The 18,389-nt window shown below is 45.5% G+C and overlaps 2 protein-coding genes across 2 annotated transcripts in view; one reads left to right on the top strand and one right to left on the bottom strand.

Annotated features, from left to right (window-relative positions):
- Positions 1 to 2,048: 2,048 nt before the first annotated feature.
- LOC117370159 (E3 ubiquitin-protein ligase TRIM21-like) lies at positions 2,049 to 4,473 on the bottom strand. The gene has a single exon (XM_033965539.2). It carries the CDS (start codon positions 4,360 to 4,362, stop codon positions 2,710 to 2,712), a length of 1,653 nt encoding a protein of 550 aa, XP_033821430.1. The 5' UTR covers positions 4,363 to 4,473; the 3' UTR covers positions 2,049 to 2,709.
- Positions 4,474 to 15,564: 11,091 nt separating this feature from the next.
- The window catches only part of crb1 (crumbs cell polarity complex component 1), a 63,998-nt gene continuing 61,173 nt past the window's right edge, over positions 15,565 to 18,389 (top strand). The window contains exon 1 of the mRNA XM_055221561.1: positions 15,565 to 15,643. Within this exon, the coding sequence (XP_055077536.1) occupies positions 15,565 to 15,643 (79 nt within the window). The remainder of the gene's footprint in view (positions 15,644 to 18,389) is intronic.

Below are 18,389 nucleotides of genomic sequence, written 5' to 3'. Positions count from 1 at the left end.
AAGACACACGTCCCCATTAATGAGCTCACAGTGCACAGTCCTAGGGGCTTCTTAGGCCGCTGCACCAGGGCTCATCATCAGCAGAGGAAGACGTGGGCTCAATTTTGGTCACTTAAGTTAATGGATCAGGGGCGGGGCTCAGGTGCAGGGCTCAGGTGCGGGGCTCAGGGGCTTGTTCCGGTCGAGAACTATGGCCTCAGATTTGGAGGAGCTGATTCTTATCCAGCCGCTTCACACTCGGCTCAAACCTGCCCCAGTGCTGCAGGTCCTGACTCAAAGAAGCATCAGGACAACATCATCTGCAGCAGAGATGATCCTGTGGTTCATAAACCAGACCCCCTCCGACCCCTGACTTCACCTACAAATTTTGTCCATAAAAACAATGAACAGAACCGGTGACAAAGGGCAGCCCTGGTGGAGTCCAACTTCCACCGTGAACAGGTCTGACTCACTGCAGACAATGTGAACCTATTTCAAACTGTTTACATTTATTGGACTAAAAGAGACTTAACCAGAAAGTCATGTTGTTGTTTTTTGTTTTTTTTACATAGTTCTGGTTCTACACAGTTCTGTTTATCATCCAGTGATTTATGTGGCTGTGGCTTTACTCGGCTAAACACTTCTGGATCCTCATGGGCCCCTCAGGTCTTCGTGCCGCTCCAGTTTGGCATATGGGTCACTGTTTGGTCCAAACTGTTAAGATTGTGTGGGTCTTATTGTGGTAATAGACATAAGAACAAATATTAGGCCAATGGGACAGAGTCAAATCTACAGACTCAACAGGACACAGTTTGGAAATGTGAAGCTTAAGCTGCACTTTATTGTCCCGGTTCAGATTCTAGATAATCTCAACATTTATGGATCATTTGCTGGTTCAAAATCTCCTAAAATTGTGCCTTTAACAGCACAAGTGTACGACACATGAATACACTCAAACACAGCGTTCAAAAATGCTCTGAGATAAATCATATTAAAGAACAGAATAAATGCACTGACAGTTGGTCCTCTGTGCCTTTGTACCATTGTTTATAACCTACTACAAGGTCATATGTCGTAAACACATAGATCAGACTGTGCTCCAGACAGAACCGACTCAAATGCAGGTGTAGTAAACGTTCTTGTTCATCTTAGTGTATTTAAGATGTGGATTTATATCTCCAGGGTAAGTCCACTTGTGTTTATTTCATATCAGTGCACAGTAGTGTGTTTAAGGCTCTTAAAGTGACAGTGTGACAGCGTTTGGACGACATTTAAACATCATTATAATGTTTTATTCAATATATTTCAGTAGAGTCAGAGTGAAACAAGACTGAGTGTAAAGACACTGAAATCACCAAAAACACACTGTGTTTAGTGCAGTTTATGGGAGGGCATCTGACACAGAGACAGGAGGACGGGAGGGCATCTGACACAGAGACAGGAGGACGGGAGGGCATCTGACACACAGAGTTGTCATATAAGTGTTTATTTACATCACTGTAGAGATTCAGATGAACTTTTTCTTATTGTCCTTAAAATTTCTCAGGTTCCAAAGTTTAAGGAACTTGGTACTTTACAGTTCACTTCAAAATACACAGTAAAAAGTAAATACAGTAAAAAGTACACACAGTAAAAAGTATATACAGTAAAATGTACATAAAGTACAGATACCTCAAAATGATACTTAAAGAGGAGGTTTTGTGTAAAATCATCATGTTTTCACGTTGTTCCTGAAGAGGTTGTACATGTCGTCCATGTTTGAGTAATCTAGAGATCTCTCCCACAGTGAGCAGTACGAGCCTGTACGAGGCTCCGCCCACAAGTCTACATCACCCGTGCTCCACACACTGGTGGAAGAAGTACTCAGTTTTGTTACTTAAGTAAAAGTATTAAAGTACTTGTTTATAAATGTACTTAAAGAGTAAAAAGTAAAAGTATTTCTCGCAGGTTTTGTCTTATGAAGTTACTTTGTTCTTCCACTTTAACACAAAATATACAAATAAAACATGAGAAAAAAAACATTGATTTATTGTTTTGTTGGACAAAATTAAAATCACGACATTTTGTCATGATCCGCACTGTCCGCTCCTGGTTTTCCTCCCTGTGTGCTCTTCCCCCTCCCTCACCTGCCTGTACCTGGAGCTGGGCGGAGCTCTCAGCTCCTCCCGCACGCACCTGCTGTCTATCTGGCTAATCACCACACCTGCCATGGATAAGAGCAGATCGTCTGTTTGGACTCACCCTGTTTGTGCTGTGTTTGTCGTCCTCACTTGTTCCTGTCGTGCCTGCGTTCCTGTCATCCCTGTGTTCCTGTCGTGCTCCGGCCCCGGATGTCTCCTGCCCGCTCTGCCTTATGCCTGTCTGGTCTGCCTGTCATCCTGTGGTCCCTTCATGTCCCCGGTCCCTGTGTTTCCTGTGTTCCTGCTCACTTGCTCACCTCCGGATCACCCGCTGTTCATACTTTGTTCAATTGTTACAATAAATACTGTAAATCTGCCCCGAGTCTGCATCCCTTGGTCCGCTACACACACCCGTTACGACACATTTGGAGATTTATTAGATCAAAATCTGCAAGAAATACTTTTGAAATAACTTTTTACTCTTTAAGTACATTTATAAACAGGTACTTTAATACTTTTACTTAAGTAACTAAACTGAGTACTTCTTCCTCCACTGGTTAACAGTTAATACTCCATAGAAGTGTAATACTCCTCTTTAAGTGCAGTACTTTTACTTTAGTACTTTGTCACTGCTCAAAGTCTCCACTGCAGTGAGGACCAGAGGAGCAGAGTTTGATCCTCCGTCATTTAAACAGGGACCGAAATATGGAAACAGTTTCTCCCTGAAGCTGCAGTTTGTGAAGGAGAAGAGGAGATCTGCAGAATGTGCATCATAAAAGGAGACCAGACCCTTTCCATAGTCCACAAACACCCCCACCTTCTGAGGAGGTGTCTGAGGAGACAGACGGACAGAAGGAGAAGACCGAGCTTTGTACTCATCTTTGTTTCTTAAGGTGATGCACCACACTCCATGTTCAGGTCTTAGATTGATCTTTCCCTTCCTGTTGATGGACTCTTGGGCCACTCCTAAATCCCAGTCTGTTTTCCCTTTGACCTGAACCTCAAAGTAAAACCTGCCTGAAGAGAAACTCTGTTTTCCTAAAACATTAACACATTCATCAAACCTCAGAGGAGAATCTGGGAGCTGCTTCTCCACATCAGTGTCATGAACCTGTTTAAGATCTTCAGACAGAGCGAGATTAGGATGAGCCGTGTCTGGATCCAGAGTCACCTCCACCGCACACTGCTGCACTCTGAGGAGTTCTGATCTTAAAGGCAGTTCTTTAAACTCCTGAGAGAGACTGTTCTCCAGCTCAGACAGAGCCCGGGTCACACTGCCCTCACACGTCTCCGGCTCAAAGCTCACGCTGCTCCACTCCTTAAGCCCAGCAGGGGGCGTGAGTGCAGGGCAGCGCTGTAGAAAGTGGAGGGGGTCATGAGAGCGTGAGAGACGTTCGGCCTGAGCGCCGCTCTGCTCCAGATCACAGATCTCCTGCTCCAGCCGCCGCACCAGATCCTGGGCTCGTCTGTGGCTCCGGCTCTGCTTCTCCTGGAGCTCCTCTAAGAAGAGGTCCATACGCCTCTGAACAGACTGCATGAGAGCAGTGAAGGCCTGCAGCCCCACAGCCCTCTCTCTGAGGGCCTCTGTCTCACTCAGCTCCAGGAGGCTCTGGATCTCCTGGATCTTCTGCCTCCTCTGCTCCACCATGTGCTGGCTCTGAGCCTGAGTCTGCAGCAGAGAGGACCTCCTGCGCTCACACACCTCCTCCGGAGACAAAAACTCATGGTTCTTGTGCTCTAGAGCAAAGCACATCACACAAATGCTCTTCTCATCAGTGGCACAGAAGAGCTCCAGGGGGCGCTGGTGTGTGGGACACATCCTGTCTTCCAGGTTCTCCACAGGCTCCATCAGCTGGTGTCTTTTCAGCCCAGAGACTGTGAGATGAGGCTGGAGGTGGCTCTCACAGAAGGAGGACAGACACACCAGGCAGGACTTGAGGGCCTTCAGCTTGGGCTCAGAGCACACGTCACACTGGACCTCTTTAAAGTTGGGCATCCCCCCCATAGATCTGCTCTCGTTATTCTCCAGGTTACACCCTGAGACCACCTCCTTCAGGAGCGTGTTGACCTTGAGCTGTGGTCTGCTGTGGAACACCTCTTTACACAGAGGACATGTGCAGGGCCCATCAGTGTCCCAGACCTGAGAGATGCAGCGTCGGCAGAAGTTGTGTCCACATGGAGTGGACACTGGCTCAGAGAACACCTCCAGACAGATGGAGCATAGGAACGTCTCCTCAGAGCTCCTTTCACTGGTGGAGGACATGTCTGAAACAAACCAACAATAGTTACTATCAAACTAAAGTCTTTTCAAAGTGAAAACTCTTATTGTGACAGGAAAGAGGTGAAGAGCTTTTATTTTGTCAGGCTTCAGGAGGATGTGGTGAGACTGGACTAGAAGAATATGTTAGTGCTGTGACCATAGACTGTTTGGTGGTGACTAATGTCCAACACGGTTACCATGACGACAATAAAAACAATATTTCTTTTAGACAATAGAACGTCATTTCAGCTCAAAAACACGGCAGTGTCCTGAATATTACACTGTTGTGACTATTCGAACTAGAACTCTGGAGAAAAGGTCACTTTTTATCCTGTCCGTGTGTCTCAAGTAAAAAAGTATTTGTGAAAAGTACTACTGAAGTAAGAGTAACTGAAAGAGTAACTGTCGGGCGTAACATCTGATTCAGAATTTGAAGAACAAAACATTAAATAATGAACAAAATGTGGTATTTTCAAAGAACAGACACAAAAAATGATCCTCCATCAGATCTGAGCTGCAGGAAACACATGTTCAAATCATTTCAGATTGTTCCATAAAACTCAAGTCACTCGTAGAATCACAGAGGGAAGAGGAAGCTTTTACTCAAGTAAGAGTACTTTTATTTCAATACAAATATGACTCGAGTACGAGTAAAAGTGCTGCTGGAAAAGTTACTCAAGTAAATGTAACTAAGTGCTCTTGTAGCTGACTGGCTCACACACTGAGCAGATTTTAAATGTTTGAAGTTTTTGGATCAACTCAGAAGTGCAGCTTGTGCAGGTCAAAGGTCAGAGGTTAAGGACTATTGGATTGTGTCATTTGAGCAGTTTGTTTTTCTGTATCCATGACGACCCTGCATGAAGCTAGCTATGCTAACCAGCTAGCTCTGAAATGACACAGAGTTTTTACATCAAATAGAAGACGCTCCAGAGGAAACAGAGCAGAGAGAGGCTTAGGCGCCCCCTGAAGGCTGCTGTGATACTGCAGGACACAGAGGACGTCTAAACTACAGGATGAACAGATTTGACACAGAATAAGACACAGGGAGGGCATCTGACACACGGGGAGGGCATCTGACACACGGGGAGGGCATCTGACACACAGGGAGGGCATCTGACACACGGGGAGGGCATCTGACACACGGGGAGGGCATCTGACACACAGGGAGGGCATCTGACACACGAGGAGGGCATCTGACACACAGGGAGGGCATCTGACACACGGGGAGGGCATCTGACACACAGGGAGGGCATCTGACACACAGGGAGGGCATCTGACACACGGGGAGGGCATCTGACACACGGGGAGGGCATCTGACACACACACCCACCCACTCAGTTTATTTGCATTTTTTAACGCCAGGTCCCTCATTTGAGTTTGTCAGATTCATCCAATACATTTTTATTGTGGGAATATCAGATCATGATCTTTGTGACACTGACATTAGATTTGTGTTTTATGTTTTAATGGGACGATTCTGTTCAAAGTTCACATTTTAAACTCTCCCAGAGGCAGAAACACCTGATAAGAAAAGAGCAAGTACTTCAACAATCACATGTACTTCACAGGGAGGGCATCTGACACACAGGGAGGGCATCTGACACACAGGGAGGGCATCTGACACACAGGGAGGGCATCTGACACACAGGGAGGGCATCTGACACACAGGGAGGGCATCTGACACACAGAGACACTTCAGTCCCTCGTCTGTTTGAACAAAACTGATGTTGAATTAAACCAAATAAGTTTTTACATAAACAACAGAATGAATTTAACTTTAGTCAAATTAAATTATTATTATTAGAGAAGAGCAGAGGGACCAGGGACAGGACTCACAGTCACAGAGGAGGAGCAGTAGTAGCAGTAGTAGTAGCAGTAGTAGTAGTACTAAAGGGTCTATAAACACTGACCTGTTGAGGGTTCGGAGCCGTTGAGGTGCCCTTGAGCAAATGCAGAGCGAGTGTTTCCTGGTTCAGTCTATTTCCTGATAAGAGCAGAGGGAGGAGCGACTGTGATCTGCCCTGTCCTCCTCCTACAGTCGGACAAAAAAGGATTTATTCAGCCACAACTGTGCAAGTTCTGCCATTTAAAAAGATGAGAGAGAATCCAGGAAATCACACTGTAGGATTTTTAATGAATTCATTGTTAAATTCCTCAGTAAAATAAATATTTGGTCTCCTCCAAACAAAGATTTGTGTCTCTCACAGACCTGTAAGTTCTTCTTTAAGAGGCTCCTCTGTCCTCCACTCGTTCCCTGTAGAAGGAAATCCACTGTGGAGTAGTGATGGTAAAACCGAAACCTCATGAAACATTGAACCACTTTGAGACGACTGCACTGAAAATGACACACTGCTTCGAATCATTTGACACAGTCAGAAGAGCGACACCCCCTCCCCGAACCGCCACCTTAACGTGGTGGAGGGGTTTGAGCACCCGAATGATCCTGGGAGCTATGTTGTCGGGGGCTTCATGCCCCTGGTAGGGTCACCCATGGCAAACAGGTCCTGGGAGACGGGTCTGACTAAGAGCGGTTCAGAAGCCTCACATGAAGAAGAAAAGAACAAGGCCAGTTACGTCGCCCGGACTGGCGTTACCGGGGCCCCACCCTGGAGCCAGGCCTGGGGTGGGTGCTCGGCAGCGAGCGCCTGGTGGCCGGGCCTTTCCCCACGGGGCCCGGTCGGGCCCAGCCCGAAGGAACGACGTGGGGCCGTCCTCCCGTGGACCCACCACCTGCGGGAGGAGCCATGAGGGGCGGGTGCGGAGAGATCCGGGCGGCAGTCAAAGGCGTTGTTCTCCTGGGGGACTTCAACGCCCATGTGGGTAATGACAGTGACACTTGGAGGGGCGTGATTGGGAGGAACGGCCTCCCCGATCTGAACCCGAGCGGTGTTTTGTTATTGGACTTCTGTGCTAGTCACAGCTTGTCCATAACAAACACCATGTTCGAGCACAAGGGTGTCCATCGGTGCACGTGGCACCAGGACACTCTAGGTCGGAGGTCGATGATCAACTTTGTTGTCGTGTCATCTGACCTCCGACCGCGTGTCTTGGACACTCGGGTGAAGAGACGGGCTGAGCTGTCAACTGATCACCACCTGGTGGTGAGTTGGATCCGCTGGCGGAGGAGGAGGCCGGACAGACCTGGCAGGCCCAAGTGCATTGTGAGGGTCTGCTGGGAACGTCTGGCGGAGCCCTCTGTCAGGGGGGTCTTCAACTCCCACCTCCGGGAGAGCTTCTCCCTGATCCCGGGGGAGGTTGGAGACATGGACTCCGAGTGGGCCATGTTCTCCACCTCTATTGTCGATGCGGCTGCTCGTAGCTGTGGTCGTAAGGTCTGTGGTGCTTGTCGCGGCGGCAATCCCCGAACCCGGTGGTGGACACCGGAAGTAAGGGATGCCGTCAAGCTGAAGGAGTCCTATCGAGCCTTGTTGGCTCGTGGGACTCCTGAGGCAGCTGATGAGTACCGGCGGGCCAAGTGTGCCGCGGCTCGGGCAGTCACAGAGGCAAAAACTCGGAGTTGGGAGGAGTTCGGGGAGGCCATGGAGGAGGACTATCGGACGGCCTCAAAGAGATTCTGGCAAACCGTCCGACGCCTCAGGAGGGGGAAGCAGTGCTTCACCAACACTGTTTACAGTGCGGGTGGAGAGCTGCTGACCTCGACTGGGGATGTTGTCGGGCGGTGGAAGGAATACTTTGAGGATCTCCTCAATCCCACTGTCACGTCTTCCAAGGAGGAAGCAGAAACTGGGGACTCAGAGGCGGACTCGTCCATCACCCTGGCTGAAGTCACTGAGGTGGTTGGCAAGCTCCTCGGTGGCAAGGCTCCGGGGGTTGACGAGATCCGTCCTGAGTACCTCAAGTCTCTGGATGTTGTGGGGCTGTCTTGACTGACACGTCTCTGCAACATCGCGTGGCGGTCGGGGACAGTACCTGTGGAATGGCAGACCGGGGTGGTGGTCCCTCTGTATAAGAAGGGGGACCACAGGGTGTGTTCCAATTACAGGGGAATCACACTCCTCAGCCTTCCTGGTAAGGTCTATTCCAGGGTACTGGAGAGGAGAATCCGACCGATAGTCGAACCTCGGATTCAGGAGGAGCAGTGTGGTTTTCGTCCTGGTCGTGGAACACTGGACCAGCTCTATACTCTCCATCGGGTCCTCGAGGGCTCATGGGAGTTTGCCCAACCAGTCCACATGTGTTTTGTGGATCTGGAGAAGGCATTCAACCGTGTCCCTCGTGGTGTCCTTTGAGGGGTGCTCTGGGAGTATGGGGTCCGGGGCTCTTTGCTAAGGGCTGTCCGGTCCCTGTATGACCGGAGCAGGAGCTGTGTTCATTGCCGGCAGTAAGTCAGACCTGTTCCCAGTGCATGTTGGACTCCGCCAGGGCTGCCCTTTGTCACCGGTTGTGTTCATTATATTTATGGACAGAATTTCTAGGCGCAGCCAGGGGCCGGAGGGGGCCTGGTTTGGGAACCACAGGATTTCATCTCTGCTGTTTGCAGATGATGTTGTCCTGATGCTTCTTCGAGCCAGGACCTGCAGCACTGGGGCGGTTTGCAGCCGAGTGTGAAGCAGCTGGGATGAGAATCAGCTCCTCCAAATCCGAGGCCATGGTTCTCGACCGGAAAAAGGTGGTTTGCTCTCTCCGGGTGGGTGGTGAGTCTCTGCCCCAAGTGGAGGAGTTCAAGTATCTCGGGGTCTTGTACACGAGTGAGGGAAGGATGGAGCGTGAGATTGACAGGCGGATCGGTGCAGCGTCTGCAGTGATGCGGTCGCTGTATCGGTCCGTTGTGGTAAAGAAGGAGCTGAGCCGGAAGGCGAAGCTCTCTATTTACCGGTCAATCTACGTTCCTACCCTCACCTATGGTCATGAGCTCTGGGTAATGACCGAAAGGACAAGATCGCGGATACAAGCGACTGAAATGGGTTTCCTCCGCAGAGTGGCCGGGCGCACCCTTAGGGATAGGGTGAGGAGCTCGGTCACACGGGAGGAGCTCGGAGTAGAGCCGCTGCTCCTACATGTTGCGAGGAGCAGCTGAGGCTCGGGCATCTGCTCAGGATGCCTCCTGGACGCCTCCCTAGGGAGGTGTTCTGGGCATGTCCCACCGGGAGGAGGCCCCGGGGAAGACCCAGGACACGCTGGATGGACTATGTCTCTTGGCTGGCCTGGGAACGCCTTGGGATCCCACCGGAGGAGCTGGAGGACGTGTCCGGGGTGAGGGAAGTCTGAGAGTCCCTGTTTAGACTGCTGCCCCCGCGACCCGGCCCCGGATAAGCGGAAGAAAATGGATGGATGGAGAAGAGCGACACCTGCTGGATTTGTCTGTAATGCATTTGTGTGGATGTGACTAAAGCTTTTGTGAACCTCCCCCTTCCTCTAATCCCCACTCCCCTTTTCTGTGACTTTTATCTGAATGAATTTTATCACTTCCATTTTATTTTTATTCTCTTATAACTTATTCTCCTGTTTATTATGATACTGTTTTACATTATTTTGTGTCAACTTGTGTTTAAATTAAGTTGCTTTTCCCTCTTTGGCGCAGCTCACGTTTTTAAATGTACTGTACAAATAAAATGGCTACTTTCTCATAAAAAAATGTACTTTTCAAACTGGTGTCTTTGTGTCCTGTACTTATGTTTGCATTAGTTTTACTCTGACTTGGCCAACTAAAGAGTTTGCAGCTACAGAGGCTTTTTAAACTGGAAAAATAGAGGAATAAAATGATGTGATTAAGCAACTGGGATAGTGATTGTGCGACTGTAGTTTTTCTGAAATTGGAACATTTTTGGAAAAGGTGTCGGGGATGTGAGTGGGGAAAGGTGAGATACGGTATTTATAAAGTTTTAGAGATTTTCTCTTGAGCACAAATCAAACACTTGACTTTATTGGGGCTTATTATGTCAAAGTGCTCCCGTGCATATGACCCTGCTCTTTTTGGTGGCAATAGCTGTCCCTCTGTGTCTCTTCCTTACTGTCTCACTCACTCTCTCTTTCTACCACTCAAACTCACTCCCAACACTTACCTAAAACTATGTCTGTGTGTATTATATAGGCCCAGGTGTGTGTTGATGTGAGTCTGTGTGTGTGGTGGAGTGTATCTTGTGTGATGTAATATGTCTGTGTATATAAATGTATCTGTACTAGGTGTAATCTGTTCTTACCTGTTGTATTTGACCTGCTTTAATATAAACTTTCCCTTATTGAATAACTAGTACAGTGTTAGAAATGTGTCAACAAAATCTCCTCCTCTCAAAACCCACAATTCTTGGGGGGATTCAGACTGTTTTAAAGCTCTGACACAATGACAAACCACCCCAACTGACACTTCTGACGTAACGAGGCCTTGGTTTGACTGGTCACGTGATTTGTGGCGTGGTGAAGCGCGTGTCGAAACAACGCTCAGCGACACTTCCGCTTCCGTCTTATTAAAATATCATGGCACAATATTAAAATTAATATTTGTATGGATATTATTGCGTTGTCCATGTTTTTATTTTATTTTCATTATTTATTTTATTTTATTTGTTGACGATAGTTTATTTAAATCACGTCAGGTGAGATAAATTATAGCGAAGATGGCCCACTCCTCTCACGTGCTTCCAGTAAGTGAATATACTAAAATCCCGTTCTCTGTACAGCCTTAATCAATGTAAGATCATGTTTTTTTTGTTTTCTTATTAAATTTGATCTTCCTTCTTCCGTCAGCGTCCAACCAACAGCGTCACTAGTTCGTCCTGTAGTGACCATCACTTTTACCACAGACGATCTTTGGAACGCGCTCTCGCCTGAAGTTTGGAAGAAAAATATTTTCGTTTTTAATCTCTTATTTTTGAAAGTTTATCGGATGGAAATCATTATGGAGTTGGATTTTGAATCATAATAATCAAGTAAGAAGTAATCCGTGTTTGAAGATTACAAAGCGCTGTTTGACCGTTACAAAATGTCGTGTTTTTGAAGCTGTGAAGAGCTAACGCTGCATTAGCATTAGCATTAGCATTAGCAACGTATAGAGACGCAGGGTAACGTTATTTTCATAGATCCAAGCTAAGGACAGACAGTTTTTGCAGCTATGAAATATTTAAAAGCCGTAACTGTTTGACAAATTTGACATTTTTAATCATTTGTTGCATATTTTGTGGTCAAGCAATTATAAAACATGATGTAAATATGTCAGGTGTGTTAAACGTGTGTGTGCGTCTCCTTTTAGTGAAGTGTAAATAACCAGTTACACACATTTAATTTTAAAAAGTCATATTAGTTAGTTCGTTTTAAGATTTTTGCTCAAAACCTCGCCTAGTGCCCTCTGCCTTCTGAATCAGAATCAGAATCCTTTTATTGCCATCGTTTGCGAACACAGTTCACAAACTAGGAACTTATTTTGGTGATAAAGTGCAACATAAAACATGAAACACACTGAATAAATACAAATAAGGGCATGCACGAAGTTAAAAAAAGATATGCTTAAAAATCAAATAAAATACTTAAAGGTAGAAAAAATATACAACAGCAGCATCAGAACAACAGTGCAAATGTGACTTATTAAAGTGGCCGGTGTTATAAAGTGTCCAGTTTTGTGCAAATATTATAAAGTGTCATGAGACAAACAGCAGAGGGGAAGAAACTGTTCTTATGGCGAGAGGTTCTGGTCCCAATGGACCGTAGCCTCCTGCCAGAGGGAAGTGGCTCAAATAGTCCATGTCCAGGGTGAGAAGTGTCAGCTGCTCTACGGCCTGCTCGCCCCCGAGTCCTGGAGACGTACAGGTCCTGTAGAGATGGAAGGAGCAGCCAATCACCTTCTCAGCAGAGACACAATGCGCTGCAGTCTCTGTCTGTCCCTGGCAGTGGCCCCAGTGAACCACACAGTGATGGAGGAGGTGAGGATGGACTCAATGATGGAAGTGTAAAACTGCACCATCTTCTGGACCGACAGCTTACGTTTCCTCAGCTGCCGCAGGTGGAACATCCTGTGCTGGGCTTTCTTGAAGAGGGAGCTGATGGTTGTATGAAACTGGACACTTTATAACACTTTAATATGTCATGTTTGCACTGTTGTTCTGATGTTGTTGTATATATTTTTTATTATAACAGCTATATTTCTACGTTTTATATTATTATTCTTCAGTGTTTTTATGTTGCACTTCATCACTGAAGTAAGTTCCTAGTTTGTGAGCTGTGTTCTCTGACAATGACAATAAAAGTCTTGTAATTCTGATAGTTTTCCCTGGTTTAACAATATTATTCAAAGTGTTGACTAAGTTTATAATATGTAAATAAGAATCAAAGCTAATGTAAGTTACATAACAGCATTATTTGACAAATCATATGACACTTTCTTAAAGCTCTGAACTCTGCTCAGTCTAAATGTGTTTGTGTTTGTTTCACTGCAGCAGAAGTAAATAATCCCCAGCGTCACTTCAGAGTTAGCTACTATAGTAAACACTGCACTGAGCTGATGTCCTCTGTGAAATATAAAAACATTTAGAGTCCTAAATATTTGTATATTTCATTTGACAGTCACATGTGTCACATCAAACAAGAGGCAGCACAGCTACAGTGGTATCGGCAGCCCATTGACGAGTACTGACCCCTGATACTGGCATCAGTATCTTTGTATCCTACTCATTAATATGAACATTAAGGCGAAATCTCGCATTCAAATCCTGACAATAAAAATAAAAATGATGTGATCCTAAAATCCTCTTTTATTTAATGTTCAGTCCAAATGATCTGATGTTTAATCTGATGTTTTGTCCAGGCTCTTTCTCTTATGCTGCTCTTAACTTGGATCAACACTTTGTACTTCTTGAGTGATATGATTTTGAAGTAAGTGTACTCTGCGTAAGTACATCATTCGACTACTCTATCAAATTCTGCATTTTATGACATAAAGAAATGAGAAATGTGAGCCCATTTTAATCAACTAGAACTTTATACTGTTATTCTTGTGGCTACTGCTGCTGTGAGTATCTAGAGTGTTCAGTCTTTGAACAGCTGCTTGTGTTGATGTCTTAATGTTAAATATGAATATGTGACACTGAAGTGGAGAGGGCCCCCTAGAGGCCAGAGCCGGCCCTGCGTCCACATACTGTGTATCTACTGTGAATATACAGTATGATAAATGCAGGACTAAACCAGGACTAAACCAGGGCCAAACCAGGACCGAACCAGGACCAAACAAGGACTAAACCAGGACCGAACCAGGACTACACCAGGACTGAACCAGGACTGAACCAGGACTAAACCAGGACTGAACCAGGACTGAACTAGGGCTAAACCAGGACTAAACCAGGACTGAACCAGGACTAAACCAGGACTAAACCAGGACCGAACCAGGACCGAACCAGGACCAAAGCAGGACCAAACCGGGACCGAATCAGGACTAAACAAGGACTAAATCAGGACTAAACCAGGACTGAACCAGGACTAAACCTAAAAGATACAAAAAAATATATTCAAATTTCACTTTTGGTCAATAGGTTGGACCAGCAGCAAAAGTTTTTGTCTTTTGCTCCATGGATTTGAGCAGCAGAAAAGCTCCAGTTGGGTTTATTTCTCTTTCACAGTCAGAGGTTGGACTGACTTCCAACAGTGTATTACATTTTTTGGCAGCTGTTTGTAAATACAGTCTATGGGAACTAAATTTGATGTTTTGTGATGCGTTGTCCAGTCCTGTCCAGTCCAGTCTATGCTTCCATTGTAGGGAGTATTATACCTCTAATAATGTAGGATAACAATACTTGAGCTGGGAGCACAGTCTCTGTTTCTTCGTCTATTCTGTTGTTAAACTTTTGTGATGTTGCAGCCTGAGCTTGTCCAGCAGGAGGCGCCACTGCTCTGGGTGACGGGAGGCGCTGCGTTCTTTGGTTTTCCTCTGTGCCACTTCAGAAATTCAGAAGATGAAGTGACCTGTGCTGTTAAACAAATCTGTCACACACAAGATTAAAACTTAAATCTAATACAACACTGTAAGTATCAAAACAAATACAGCTGTTACATCCAGGACTAAACCAGGACTAAACCAGGACTAAACCAGGACCAAATCAGGACTAAACCAGGACTAAACCAGGACTAAACCAGGACTGAACCAGGACTAAACCAGGACTAAACCAGGACTAAACCAGGACTGAACCAGGACTAAACCAGGACTGAACCAGGACTGAACTAGGGCTAAACCAGGACTAAACCAGGACTGAACCAGGACTAAACCAGGACTAAACCAGGACTAAACCAGGACTGAACCAGGACTGAACCAGGACTGAACCAGGACTGAACCAGGACTGAACCAGGACCGAACCAGGACCGAACCAGGACTAAACCAGGACTAAACCAGGACTAAACCAGGACCGAACCAGGACTAAACCGGGACTGAACCGGGACCGAACTGGGACTGACCCGGGACCGAACCGGGACCGAACCAGGACTAAACTAAACCAGGACCGAACCAGGACTAAACCAAAACAAATACAGCAGTTATATTCAGAGGTTATACTCAGTTACATTTACTTGAGTCACTTTTGAAAACAATTGTACTTTTCAGAGTACTTTTCCAGCAGCATACTTTTACGTATTTAATGTTTTTCCTCCAAAGTACATTCAATTCAATTTATTTAACAACAACGACACAGAAACAGACAAACAAAACAAATGGAGAAGTGTCCCAGAGCGCCCCCTGTGCTCCTTCTCTGCAAAACTCAAAAAAAGAAAAGAAAAAGAGATTCAACTCCCAGGACAAATATTTTATCCTGTTGACAGATTTAATTTTTATTTATTTTTGCTATAGATCAGACGTGGACGACTTTAGTAGCACTTTTCTTCTACTTTACTACCACTACTTTGTACTTCTACTAAAGTAATATTATTTTGAAGTAACACGAGGACAGAAAGTCACATATATATTTTGATCTCGTTTCAGTTTAAAGACGAGGATCAGCAGGACGGACACAGACTGCTGCTTTTGTGCCCCAGACTCCTGACCCCCCTCCCCTCCCTCTCATCCACGGGGCTCTCTGATTGGTCGACTCGAGTGTGCCGGGGGAGAAGTGGGCGGAGCTCGTGTCTTTTTCTGCCATGTGTGACGAGGCCTCTTGATGATGCTTTGGTGGTGAAGTGTTTGTGAAGTGGAGCTGACGACAGACGAGACGAACGCACGAGACGCTCCGAGGGACGACCGGAGAAGAGCGAGGATGTTTCCACGCTGGAGCGAACATGGATTTCATCTGCTCCGGTCTTAATCTGCGTATACTCACCTGCACCATCCTCATCGCCCCCTGGTGTTTAATACAGGGTAAGTCGCTTTTTTACCTGGAGCATTTTGTTTGCACTTTAACAGTTATGAAATGGTTAATGTTCTGGTTTAGAGCTGTCGAAAAACTGATACTGATCGATACTAAAACTACAGACTCATTTGAGCAGGAATCGATACTAAAACTAGACTCATTTGAGCAGGAATCGATACTAAAACTAGAGACTCATTTGAGCAGGAATCGATACTAAAACTACAGACTCATTTGAGCAGGAATCGATACTAAAACTAGAGACTCATTTGAGCAGGAATTGATACTAAAACTACAGACTCATTTGAGCAGGAATCGATACTAAAACTACAGACTCATTTGAGCAGGAATCGATACTAAAACTAGAGACTCATTTGAGCAGGAATTGATACTAAAACTACAGACTCATTTGAGCAGGAATCGATACTAAAACTACAGACTCATTTGAGCAGGAATCGATACTAAAACTACAGACTCATTTGAGCAGGAATCGATACTAAAACTAGAGACTCATTTGAGCAGGAATCGATACTAAAACTAGAGACTCATTTGAGCAGGAATCGATACTAAAACTACAGACTCATTTGAGCAGGAATCGATACTAAAACTACAGACTCATTTGAGCAGGAATCGATACTAAAACTACAGACTCATTTGAGCAGGAATCGATACTAAAACTACAGACTCATTTGAGCAGGAATCGATACTAAAAAGTCACATTCACAGGACAGAAATGAACCTTTACTGAAGCTTTAGAGAAGAATAAGACACATGGACCAGGACTAAACCAGGACTGAACCAGGACTAAACCAGGACTGAACCGGGACTGAACCGGGACTGAACCGGGACTGAACCGGGACTAAACCGGGACTAAACCGGGACTGAACCGGGACTGAACCGGGACTGAACCTGGACCAAACCAGGACCAGTCCAAGTCTTTATACTGATGTGTCTCTACCACATCCATGTCCTTCATTACAAACTACAGTGAGTTCTTTTTGTAAAACGTGAGAAGTAGAATTATAAATAAATGTATCATAAGTTACACACATTCAAACACACAGCTCATTATTACTTTAGCAACAGGTGCAGCAGGTGGAGGTATTTCCCAGGTTTTTAACACCACCTGAACACATCCTCCCACGTATCATAAATATCGGTCACTGTGAGGCCGACTACAGGTCCACGTTTCTCAATTATTTTAAATGTTTTTATAATTTTCATACATAAAGAACTGACATTTTGACAAGAAAATGAGACAAACTGTTTATAGATTTAAGCGTTTGCCTTGTCAAATCCCAAGATAAAAGTTTACCCACACCTCCTAAATGAGTTACAGGGCGTGCATCTGGTTTAAAATCTCCCAAATAATCATCAGTCAGCTAAAAACAGAGAGTACAAATGTGATGGATAAGATTGTGTTTATTTAATAAGAAATACAGTTGTCCATGTTTACAGTTAAAGTACAAGCGCCTGGTTTAAAATATAATCTAATCTCTTACTCTCTGGTTTAAAAATGAGCAGAAATGTGATCGTTTTGTTTATTTACCAAGAAATCCTCCATGTTTTTGCTGTTTTAACGTCTGATTACAACGAATCAACTCTGAGGTTTAAGTCGTGTTCTCATGTTGTTTTCTCCTCAAAAACAGACCTGGAGTTGTGTTTTGTTTCATTCACACGTTTGAGTCGCACTTTATTATTCGTCTGTCTCCATCTCCAAACCTGAAAACGCCCTGTTCCACCTCGTGATGTCATCAAGTGGGAGTTTTCATGTTAACAGAGACATTTTACCTTTAGGTCAGTCGAGATGAAATGATCCAAATGATTCTAGAGAGGAAAGAGAGAGGAAAGAAAGAGTGATGAGAGAGAGAAAGAGCGAGGGAGAGAGCATAAGAGAGAGGGAGAAAAAAAACACACAGAGAGAGAAAGAGAGGGGGGAGGAAAAGGGGGGAAGAGAGAAAAAGAGGGACAGGAGAGAGAGGGAGAGAGATAGCGAGAGAGGATGAGAAAGAGAGAAGGGGAGAAAAAGAGAGAGGAAGAGAGCGTAAGAGAGAGGGAGAAAAAACAGAGAGAGAAAGGGGGGGAAGAGGGGCGGGAGAGGGAAAGACATAGAGAGAAAAAGAGAGCGGGAGAGAGAGAAAGAGAAAAAGAGGGACAGGAAGAGAGAGAGGGAGAGAGATAGCGAGAGAGGAAGAGAAAGAGAGAGAAGGGGAGAAAAAGAAAGAGGGAGAGAGCGTAAGAGAGAGGGAGAAAAAACACACAGAAAGAGGGGGGAGGAAAAGAGGGGGGAAGAGAGGGAAAGACATAGAGAGAAAAAGAGAGTGGGGGGAGAGAGAGAAAGGGAAGGAGAGAGAAAGGGGGAGAGAGATAGAGAGAGGAAGAAAAAGAGAAGGGGGGGAAAAAGAAAGAAGAAGGAGAGGGAAAGATAGAGAAAAAGAGTGGGAGAGAGAAAGTGAGAAAGAAAGAGGGAGAAAGGGAGAGAAAGAAAGAAAGAAAGAAAGAGGGGGAGAGAAAGAGAGAGCGAGAAAGCTAGAGAGAGAGCGGGAGAAAGAGGAAAGGAGGGATAATGAGAAAAAGGCAGAGGGTGATAGAGGCGGTAATAAAAAACACAAGGAAGAAAGGAAGTAGTAAAAGACAGAGGACAGAAAGGATCCACATGATTCTAGTGAAGGTGTGTGGAGTTTAAAAACACAGCGGAGCACTTCCTGTATCACCACATGATGACATCACAAGGTGGAACGGAGCGTTTTCAGTTTG

The sequence above is a fragment of the Periophthalmus magnuspinnatus genome, chromosome 4 (genome assembly GCF_009829125.3).
Source record: "Periophthalmus magnuspinnatus isolate fPerMag1 chromosome 4, fPerMag1.2.pri, whole genome shotgun sequence".
In the NCBI taxonomy this organism is placed as follows: Eukaryota; Metazoa; Chordata; class Actinopteri; order Gobiiformes; family Gobiidae; genus Periophthalmus; species Periophthalmus magnuspinnatus.
Note: the sequence above shows the minus strand (reverse complement) of the source record. Positions and strands in the feature narration are given on the sequence as shown.